This window comes from Typopeltis vanoorti, chromosome 24 (assembly GCF_054136105.1).
Source record: "Typopeltis vanoorti isolate ZY-2024b chromosome 24, IOZ_Tvanoo_1.0, whole genome shotgun sequence".
Lineage (NCBI taxonomy): Eukaryota > Metazoa > Arthropoda > Arachnida > Uropygi > Thelyphonidae > Typopeltis > Typopeltis vanoorti.
Window position 1 is genome coordinate 35,536,342 of NC_143572.1, and position 12,082 is coordinate 35,548,423.

Sequence of the window (12,082 nt, forward strand, 5' to 3'; positions counted from 1 at the left end):
CACTCTCCCTCGATGAGTCTTTGGATCCCCTGGAGGATAATAACCTCTGAAATTTACATTTCCTGAACATTCCCCATAACCAACACTATAAGAGTTCTGATATTGACTTAGTCACTCATCTCTGGACTGAGCATCTCCAGAGTTAACATATTACAATAGCAAACTTGAGCATAATAGTCCACCTGTGTTATGATCAATACCTTATACAGTAGCACAACCACTTATCTTATCTCTACCTCTCACTGTGCTCCTTATCACACTCTCATTCAGTGGTGGCAGGGTTTTTCCTTCTGGAAACTCAAGTCCTTCACCCACAAAACAAGCAAATGAGGCAAAATTTACAGAACATAATACACTGGCCTCACAGCCTTAGTTGCTTAAGCTGATTCGAAACAACCATCCTTATCACAGTAACAATGCATCATGTAGTTGCAGCAAACACTTACAACACACTCTTTGATCTTCCTATCCACTTAAACTCTGCAGTCTACATTTCTATCAGCTGCTCCCCATAAATGACATTCCATTTCTGATAGTGTCTTGTCTTTGGATCCCCTCACTAGAGTTTTCATACCACAATGAAAACCAGGAAATGTGTGGTTCAACCAATGCATTATATAATGGCAGAACCATCTACTTATTGTTACTTATTAGTATGCCTTACCATAGCAGCAGTTTGCTGTGTAGTCTTTGCTATACTTGCAAAGTATCGTGAAGAATTTTTGTATAACAAACATATTTTTGTGTTATAAGTATATATTACATGTACAGTTTTATTAACCAGGTCATTCAATAATTATTTTGTTAATCCATATATTAGAGAAAACAGGGGCTTCTGAAATATTAAGAATTCTACTGAAAAGGTAGTGGAGAATTGAAAAATATACAATAAGGAAATTAATAATTTTAATGTATAATGTAACATAGAATAACTCTACAGAATAAACAATATTTTATATAATCCAAGGAGTTATTCTGTACATAAAATTATAAAACACATACTCTGCATTATGTCCCTGAGAAATATAATACAAATTCAGATGGTATGTAACATTTTTTGGAAACTCAGTCAGGCTCAAATCTCTGTACAGCCGTAATTCTGCTCCAATAAAATTTTCATCTGTGGGAACCTTACTCACATCAAACCAGAACCTTCTGTCTCTATCATGCCTTAGATGAGGAGAATGATGCTGGACTGCAACAATAAACATGATTGTGATTCACAAAATGTTCTTTACTATTTAAATCAGGAGAAAAAAATTATCTAGTAAATTATTGTCTAATTGTGTCAATATCTATCTTTTAAACATGTATCCATTTATAATTTTCCATTTATTACTATTATAACAAACCTCTATAAAGTCAAAAAAACTTATAGTACTCACTTGGCAAGCAATATATCATAATGATATATTGCTTGCCGAGGCCATTAATATCGGCATATCAATAAAGGAAATACATGTAAAACAGAACCTGGTATGTAATGTGTGAAGTAACAAACATTTCTGTCCAACAAGAGGCTAATTTTGGTTTCAACCATTTTTCTTAAAAGTGCATCTTTGTGAGATATGAAGAAAATATTTTTCTTAGTTGTTTGAAATGAAAACATTAATAATATCCAGAGCTTGAGAAATGCTCATCCACTGGCAGCACCTGGCAAGTCAATTTTGCCAGCTGACGAGCAGCTGCAGACTGCACAAAATATTTTTTATTGAATTTTCTAAAGAAAATCTTTTTAAGTTTAAGACAACACAGAAGAATATGTGTCACATAAAGGGCTATTCTAGTAGCAAAAATTAAATGTTGACAGTTTTGGTCACCTGGGTTGCTTGAAGATCAGGAGGTAGTGGAGAAGATTCAGAGATGAGTGACCAAATTGGTGACAGGTCTGTAGAATGCTGCCTATGAGGACAGATAAATGGTCTGTTTGACTGAATGGTAAGCGTATACTCACTCTCAAACCAACAGGTTGTAGGTTTGAATCCAACAGTGGGCATGGATGTTTGTGATTGTATTTAGGTGGAAGACGAATTTCATTGCCCAGTGTGGGACCACCTCTCCACTTATTGGAGGCCTGAAATGGCTGAAAAAGTTCCATGTTTGGTCTCTAGAACAGGGTTTTCAGACCATGTAAAAATAAAATAAAATAAAAATACCAAAAAAAAAAAAAATAATAATAAAACTTACAAAAATGGGGGGGGGGGATCCTTGCCCACCATTGATACTAATGTACTATTGGTTTAGTAATAGCCTTTCATAGGTGGTAACCACATTAAAAAAAAAAAAAAAAAAAGATTCAGGGCATGTAGGTTGCAGAGTTTGGTTAACAGGCAGAGGAGAGGGAACATGATAGAAACTTGTTACTAAAGGGATTATTATTATTATTATTATTATTTCCCAATACCTCATGGAGTCAAAGACTCATCTGGGAGGTCCTTTTATCACACACACACACATCTCATCATACTGTGTCTTAAACACACTCAAACTCCTTGCAGACGCCACACTCTCAGGCAAGGCATTCCAATCATTCACAACTCTGCACGAAAAAAAACCTGCCTCTCACTCCCCTACTCACACCCTCTTTATACAGTTTCCAGGGATGACCTCTGGTTCTCCCCTGATCTCCCACTATTCTCTGTAAAACTTCTCCAGCATTGATCCTATAACAACCCCTTACCAACTTGTAGGTCTCTATCATATCTCCCCTCTTCCTCCTGTCCACCAGACTCTGCAAATTACATCTTCTCAATCTTTCCTCATACTTAACATTCCAGAGGTCAGAAACTACCTTAGTCAGTCGCCTTTGGACCCTTTCCAACATCTCTTCATCCTTCTGAAAACCCGGTGACCAAATCTGGGCACAATAGTCCATGTGTGGCCTAATCAAAACCTTATACAACGGAACAAGAATCTCCCTACTTCTACACGTCAGTGTCCTCCGCATCATTCCCAGAAGTCTTTGTGTTGTCTTCACAATTTTGCCGATGTGTCCCCTAAATTTTAGATCCTTATCCACTATCACCCCCAGATCTCTTATTTCCTCCACCTCCAACAATATATTCTCACCAAGCATAAATTCTGCATCCCATCTTTGTTTTCCAAATTTTGAAACCTTACATTTTGCAATATTGAACTCGCATCCCCATTTCCATGCCCAATCACTCAATTTATTCAAGTCTTCCTGAAAGGCCACAACACCTTCACTACACTTCATGGTTCGTCCCAACTTTGCATCATCTGCAAACAACTGAATATCTCCATCCAAATCTTCACCTATATCATTAATATACAAGTTAAACAGAAATGGACCTAAAACAGACCCCTGAGGCACTCCACTAGTGACTTTCCTTTTCCTGGATATCGCTCCTCCATACACAACTTGTTGATACCTATCAGATAGCCAGTCTCCAATCCAATGCACCAATCTAATATCCAACCCCATCTGCTCTAGTTTGACTGTCAACCTATCATGAGGTACTCTATCAAAAGCCTTTGCGAAATCCAAGTAGTATATTACTGTGTATCCTTTTCCTCTCTCCAAGGAAGCAGTCACTTTATTGCAATAAGTAAGTAGATTACTAAAACTTGACCTCCCTTTAGCAAATCCATGCTGTCCATCAAATATTATACCATTGTTATCAATCCAACTCTGGATCGTAATCCTCACAAGCTTCTCCAACAACTTAACCACAACACCTGACACAGAGATAGGCCTATAGTTCGATGCTTGAGTTCGATCACCTCCTTTATGAAGTGGCACAATCTGCCCTGCTTCCACTCCTTAGGAACTTGACCGAGTGCAAGACTCATATTAAAATAATATGTCAAGGCAGGCGTCAACTCCCTAGCACATTCTTTCAGAATACATGGTGATATATTATCAAGTCCCACAGCCTTATTAACATCTAGTTTACTCAACTCCCCATACAACTCTTGCTCACCTACAGTCAGTCTCTCCTCCCCATCATCAACTGCTCTCAATCCCTCCATGAAGTCACATTCACAAGATTGAAAGATCTTTATGAACTACTCATTAAGTATCTCCACCACACATTCTTAATCAGCTGTCTTTATACCATTTTCTCCAATCAATGTTATCCTTTCATAATTATTCTTGCTTTTGTTGGCTACATATTGAAAGAATTCCTTAGGATTCGCTTTGGCTTCATTAGCTAACTGCTGTTCATACCTCTCTTTAGCTACCCTCACCAACCAAGTCACCCTCCATGCTTGGTCTTTGTAGACCTAATGGAATTGGTAATTTCCACTTCTCTTATGCTGCCTCCACAATGCCCTTTTTCTCTGTATTGCATACTTAATCTCTTTATTCATCCATCTCACACCTATCTTATTTAACCTTTTCACCCATTGTATACATTTGAACATTGCATCTACTAAATAGTTTTTGAAAATCCCCCAAGCTGCATTGATCTCTTTTCCAGCTAACTCCTCATTCCATGCTACCCACTCAAGCTGTCTCCTGAGCTCTTCATAATCACCCTCCCCACCCCCTTGTAGTTCCACATATACCCTTTTCTCACAGAGGTCTTCACACTGCTGGCAACCACCCAGGTAATCACCTCATGGTCACTCTCACCAATTTATTGGATGATTTGACACCTCATTTACAATTACATCCTCTGATGAGATGACCAAATCCAAGACCCTCAATCCTCATGTGCCCTCTGTTACATACTGCCTGAGGTAGTTATCCCTCAAAAACTTCCGGTTGCTATCTCATCATTCCAGTTTATATTGACATAATTAAAATCACCCATAATGATCATCCTTTTCTTATTTACTTTTATCTCACACCATAATGCCTCAAAGCCACTGGCACTATTTCCCTCTTGCATCTCCACTTTATATGGACATAACTCTTTCTCTATCACCAATAGCACTCTCCCTCCCTTTTTACTCCCTCTGTCCTCACGAAACACATCATACCCTTCCACCTCTATTCCTGTCAGGATGTATCCTCTTCCAACCATGTCTCACTTATTCTAACAATCTTTGGGTGAACATATGCAATTAGTGCAACCATTTCATCTGTCTTGTTTCTTATACTTCTAGCATTTGTATACAAACACAACAGCTCATTTCTGGATCTACAGCTAGTTCCACTGATACTACCACTCACTCGATGTGATCTCTCCATGCTCGACTGGGACCATTCCCCTTTCTGCTTCTTCATTTTAAAACCCATTTCAATTCCAACTGTTTCCTCTTGATCCCTTGTCATCCCATTCCTTTTCTGCTTACACATGCTCACCTCCTCTTGGAGCATCCACCTTTCTCATGCTGTGTTCTCCTGTCCACCCTGAGCCTCCTGTTTCCCTGCTCCTCTTGCACATCCATTCTCTCATTTTCTATACTCATACCGCTCACTTCCCGATTCATAACCACCTCTTCAATCTCTCCTGTCTTTCTCTCCCGCTCTTCCACATCACTTCCCACTCGATCTGATTCATTCTCTCCGTTCACTTCTCTACCTTCCAGTAGCTGTCTCTCCAAGCGACTCACACCATAACCACTCAAATGCAGTCCATCGCTCCCATAAACTTCGTCCCTCAAACTCATTCCACACATTACTGTACTCCCATCTCCTCACACATTTCAGCCAGCATATCATTCATAATCCTTGCTCTCCGCCTCATTTCACCACAGTCATACCTAGGCAACATGCTAACTACTCTTCCTGTCACATTTATCCTCTTTCTCTTTTATCCTTCTAAGCAGCCGCCTGATATCCATTCTGACACACTCTTTGTCCTCTCTCAAATCATTCGTACCTATTAATACTATTAACTCTTTTGCTCACTCCTGCCTCATATCCAATGCCTCAATCACTCTACTCATTTTACTGCCTGGAAACCATTCCTTGTGCATTTTAACCTCCATCACACCTTTAATAATGGAGTTGCCATACAACGCCACTTGCTCATCTTTCATTAACTCTTTCATTCCATCAATGTTTATTTTAATAGTTTTTACCTAAATTTTCTTAATTTCATTCCACATCCATTTCATTTCTTGCTTCATCCAATCCAATTCAACTTCCGAATCTCGCGACACATTCTCTCTATCATTCAATCTTTCTAACTCTCAACCCCCTCTTCTCACTTTCACTCTCAGTCATCCTTCTTTGTTTCCGTACTTTCGGTTCAACATGCATCCAACTTTCGCTATCATTCTTCCCATTTTCACACTCATTCATCTCTCTTTGTTTCTGTTCTTTCAGTCCAACATGCGTTGAACTTTTGCTATCGTTTATTCTTTTTTCGCTATCATTCATTATTTCGATTTTTTTCACTTTAGATTTCTGCGTCACGCCATATCTAGTTTCATTTGTTCTCTCAATTCGTTTCTTTCCGCCACTCTCACCTCACTTTCGTCCCTTTTAACATCCATTATGGTTTTCAAATCGCTCTTTTTCTTTTTTACTGATTTTTTAACATTTTTTCACTTCTCTTTTCTCACCATCCTTCTCTTTCAAACATGCACCCATTTTCCCCGCGACAATCTAGCTACTAACACTTTCTATCATCAATTTCATATTTGCATTCATCAATTCCTCGTTCAGGTCACATTTCGCACACACACCTCCTTCCATCCTCACCAAATATCCACAAATCATTTATGTAATCGAAAGAATACATATAACAGACTTCACACTTAACGAAACGACTGAAATCTAAATTAAAGTCATGGAATGACAATGCCGCCACCATTTTTTTGAGGTTACTAAGTCTAATAATAATGATTTCGTAATTAAGTTTTGGCAAAAAAAATCCCCCACGCTAATAAAACCGGTAGCGCACAATGTTTACAGCCTCTCTTACTCAAAAAATTATGCATGTATATTTAATTATTCCTAGAAAACTTATCCCAATCAGGAGCTCTTCTTATACATGTCACTGTGCTTAATGCTATCCAATTTTTGTCTATTTGTATTATAAATTAAAGATACCAAGAAATTATATTCTTAGTTTAATCCTTTATCCAAGTGTAAGGAAACAGGTTTGCACCTGAAGTATTTTCAGGATTGGGGAAACTCGCATAAAGAAGCTAATGACTTCATTTGCCTTAGTATCCCATAATGCAAAGCACATCTTCTTGCAGATACTAAGGGAAATGATGGGAAGTCATTAGCTTCTTTATACGAGTTGCCCCAGTCCTGAAAATAGTTCAGATGCAAACCTGTTTGCTTACACTTAGATAAAGGATTAAACCAAGAATATAATTTCTTGGTATCTTTAATTTATAGTATAACCAAGTGGAAAAACTTACAACAATGACAGGTATTGTTCAAGGACAAATTGAAGTGTATAATAAGAGTGATGGACTTTATTTGAACGGCTTTGTGTTAGTCATTTGAAAAGACTGCTAATGAAAGAGAGAGTACAAAGAATACGAGGGATTGGCTGGTCAACCTATAGTTCGTTATAGTGGGTTGAGAAAGGAGAAACTTGTTTACATTTGATTTAAAACCCTGTATGTTGTATTCCTTGGGAAATATGTCAGAGGGAAGACTATTCCACAGTACCGCAGTAGCAGGGATGAAGGAGGAGGAAAAGAAACTTGTTCTGTGGGTTTCAAGGTGTACTGTAAAAGGATGTTGGGTGGCAGCTGTACCTGTTCCGATGGACTTAGTACAGAGTGGGGGAATTATTGATGATCTTTCCGATGAACATTTCCCATGGAAATATTTATAGAATATACAAATCGCAGAGGCCAAGCATCTGTGTGAAAGTGAGGAGAATAAGGTAGTGAGAGATGGGTCAATCCTCAGTATTGAATTAAGCATTTTGAGGGTGCTTTTTGGAGCCCCACTTCAGATGTGAGAGCAGTATTCAAGAGCTGGGTGGATTTGTGACTTGTATAGTGTTAACAGCTGTTTAGAGATGAAGTAGCATCTTGAGCGAAAGAGAAAACCTAGTTTTTTGGAAGCTGAGGATGCAATGGTTGCGATGTCTTTATGTCAGGAGAGGCTTGATGTCAGGGCAATTCTGAGAAGAGACATCTCATCTTGTTTGGGAATTTGAGTGTTATCAAAAACAATGTTGGGGGAAAATGGTTCTTTTTTGTGAGAAATAAGACAGAACTGGGTTTTACTAGTGTTAACTGGGTTTGAAGTTGTTGAGGTTATCTGAGCCCCATTGGAGGATGGCTTGGAGGTCACAATTAAGGGCAGTGGTGGTTGATGTTCTGTGGGTTGAAGTGAGTTGTATAGAGTACGGTTTGTCAAATGAGAGGGAGGAGTGTAATGTGCTGTCGTCTACAAAACTGTGTATTAGGTTACAGGTCAACTGAAGTAGGTCATTGATATATAAAAGGAAGAGGATCGGTGAAAGAACTGAACCTTGTGGGACCCCAGCATTAGTTGGATGGTGAGAGGATAGGGAGCTGTCTACCATCACACATAGTATTCATCCGGACAGGAAGCTGGCAGTCCATCTGCAGAAGTCCTGAGACAGTCCAAATGATGGGAGTTTGCTTAGTAAGCCTTTGTGCCAGACCCGGTCAAAGGCTTTAGAGATATCAAGTGTAACTAGTTGGGATTCGCCGAATTTCTCCATGGCATTTATCCAGCGATGGATGATGTATGAGAGTATATCTCCTGTTTATCGGTTTTGACAGAATCCATACTCGTGGTTGCTTAATAGCTGGGTACCTTCAAGGTAGAGTAGGAGTTGAGAGTTGATGGTTTTCTCCATCACTTTAGACAGGACTGAAGTGAGTGAGATAGGGCGGTAGTTAGATGGCAGTGATTTGTTACCCTTTTTAGGAATGGGTTGAATATAGGCCAGTTTCCAGGCTTTGAGATATATACCAGTTGAGTGAGAGTGTGTACAGATGGCATAGGATAGGAGTCAGTTCTGGTGTGCAAACCTTCAGGACAATTTGGAGGAATGCCATCAGGGCCAGGAGACTTTTTTGTGTCTAATTTAGACAACAGGTTTATGATATCTTTTTAGCAAAAGGATACAGGAGGCATTGTATGTTGGCCACTTTGGAATGACTGGAGGGCATTTGCCATTGTCAGTTATGTGTGCATTGGAGGCACAGTGTGAAGCCAGGAGATTAGCTTTTTCTGTGGGTGATGTTGCAATTGAGCCATCTGGGTATGATAGAAGTGGGAATAGTGTATGGCAAAAGTTACGACCAATTGAATTGGCAAGAGACCAAAATGAGTGGCTGCCATTTGGACAGGTTGCAAGCTTTCTGCTTTTAGCCTGTTCAAATTCTGTTTTAGAAGCATTGATAATTTTCTTGCTTCTGTTTTGGGCTTCAGTATAGGCATTGAAGGAGGATGGTTCTTGATTTAAGCCAGTTGTGGTATGCCTGAATTTTCATTTGTACAGCCTTGGTACATCTTTTGGAGAACCAGAGTTTAGTTAGGGGATGGCAGTTCAGAGTAGTGTGGGGAACGTATGTTTTCATGCCAGTGAAGATTATTTTGGTGATACGTTCGGTGCATATGTTTGGATTGGAAGACCGGAAACAATAATCCAACCATAGGAATGAAGCACAGTAGTCTCAGAGACTGTCCCATTTGGCACTGTTATAATGCCAAACTACTTTTGTGTGGGAGTGACTGTGTAAGCGTTGTTGCATGGGAGAGGAGATGAGCACTAGGTTGTGGTCAGAATTAGCCAGGGGACTCACTACATATTTGGAGGGGTCATTAGTAAGGAAGAGATCTAGGGTATTTGGAGAGTGGTTTGGGTTATCTGGTATTCTGGTCAGTTTTTGAACAATTTGTGTAAGGTCATTAGTGATGGCAAATGTTTTAGCATCTCTGCCTGCAGGATCTGTATAACTGGAAGAGGAAAGCCAATTGGTGTTATGGACATTAAAATCACCCAGGAGGACGACTTCGCTGTTAGGAGAATGGGACTGAGAGAAAATGAACTTTCAGGGAGAGGAAATGAAAGAGCTCAGAGTGATTGGTGGTATTAGGAGAGCAATAGAGACAGCAGATGAATTTGATTGAGTTGGGGGGGGGATATCTTCAGCCAAAGAAGGTCGAAGTCGGGTGATTCCAAGTTAGTTGCTCTTTGGCAGGGTATGTCAGAGCGGATATACGCACAGATGCCTACCTTGGGTTGAAAGGAGTTAAATAGTGTATAGTTAGGAAGGTTGAGATGAATAGTGCTGGGGGAAGGTGAGAGTTGAGTTTCTGTTAAAAAGAGTAGGTGGAGTTTGGTGGGCTGCTGGTAGTGGACGCTATTAAGATTGGATTTGAGGCCACAGATGTTGGTAAAGTGAATATGCAAGGTTCTGTGAGGCATGGCATTGACCGCAAGGGTCTTGCATGTTTCCTATGCAGTGGCTGCATACTGGTCTCCTTGGTGGCTACTAGTGGCATCACTTGGTTTTTGCACTAGTTTGGTTTGTTTGTAGTCTATCATCCAACTGTTGTCTCCATTTTGACGTTTTTCTTCTAGTTATCTGTGGAGTTGGCATCTTTGTTCTCTCTGGGCAGAGGTTAAATCAGGTTGAGCACATATGCACGACTGTGGCAAATGTCCTTTAGATGTGTTTGTTGGCGTATCACTGGTCACTTTCATAAGATGTGGAAAGTTCGTTCCATCCTTTCTTTTGTCCAAAACAATGGCATTTGACGATATTTTTGGGTTGAAGTGTATAATAAGAGTGATGGACTTTATTTGAATGGCTTTGGTGTGAGTCATTTGGAGAGACTGCTAATGGAAGGGAGAGCACAAAGAATGAATCTGACACCAGGAAGAAGCAATGTGAAAGAGCGGGAGAGTAAGGAAGGAGAGATTGAAGTGGTGCTTATGAATGGAGAAGTGGGTAGCATGAGTGTAGAAAATGAGATTGAAAATGAGAGAACAAGCAAGAAAGACAAACATGGAAATGAGGATACTCAATGCAGAGAGGGGAACATAGTGTGAGAAAGTTGATGCTCAAAGAGGAAGCGAATGTGTGTGTAGACAAGAATGGGATGGGATGGCTTGAGATGAAGGGAGAACATTTGGATTTGAAGAAGGTTCTGGGATGGGTAAGGAGAAAAAGAAATGGCTTGAGAAAGGTATGGAGAAGTCACATCTAATAAGTGGTATCATTGAAACTTGTTATAGATCCAGGAGTGGGCTGTTTTATTTGTATATGAATATTAAAGGTATAAGAAACAAGGGAAAGAAATGAAATGATTGCATTGATTGAGTTCATTCACCCAAAAATTGATGGACTTTATTTGAATGGGGATGAGGATGACATCCTGACAAGAATAGAGATTGAAGATATGATGTTTTTCGTGAAGATAGAAAGGATAAAAAGGGAAGAGGAGTGCCACTGATGACAGAAAAAGATTTATGTCAATACAAGGTAAAGATGCAAGGGGGAAATAGTAGCAGTAATTCTGAGATGTTGCTAAAGACTTGGTAATGTAGAAGGTAATGACTATGAAATGTATACACAAATTAGCCAAGCAAATAAGAAAAGGATGATCGTAATGATTTTAATTATGGCAATATAGATTGGGATCGAAGCAACTGGAAGTAAATAAATGAATTTCTGAAGTTTTTGAGGGATAACTACCTCAGATAATATGTAAAAGAGGGCACGCAAGAATTGAAGGTCTTGGATATGATTATCTCATCAGAGGACATTATTATAAACGAGTGTCAAATCTCCCTCCAGTTGGTGAGAGTGACTATAAAATGATTACCTGGGTGGTTGAAAGCAGTGAGACTTCTGTGAGGAAAGGATATATGTAGAAACTACAAGGCTGGTGATTATGAGTAGCTTAGGAGATAGCTTGCAGCTGAAGCATGAATGAGGAGTTGGGTGGAAAGGAGAGCAATGCTACTTGGGTGATATTCAAGAGCTATCTAGTAGGAGCTAAGTCTAAATGTATTCCAAAGGTCAGAAGGTTAAATAATGTAGGTGTGAAATAGATGAATGAATCATTGGATTAGGCATGGAATACAGAGGAAAAAAAGCATTATGGAGGCAATATAAGATGAGTGATAATAATCAATTCCATTAAGAGTATAAGAAACAGAGGGTTGCAAAAGTGCAGTATGAGCAGCAGTGAGCTAATGAAGCA

The 12,082-nt window shown here is 39.4% G+C and overlaps 1 protein-coding gene across 1 annotated transcript in view; it reads right to left on the bottom strand.

Moving 5' to 3' along the window:
- gbb (TGF-beta family member glass bottom boat) overlaps positions 1-12,082 on the bottom strand; it is a 124,325-nt gene that overhangs the window by 75,081 nt on the left and 37,162 nt on the right. The window contains exon 2 of the mRNA XM_090413709.1: positions 1,003-1,195. Within this exon, the coding sequence (XP_090269835.1) occupies positions 1,003-1,195 (193 nt within the window). The remainder of the gene's footprint in view (positions 1-1,002; positions 1,196-12,082) is intronic.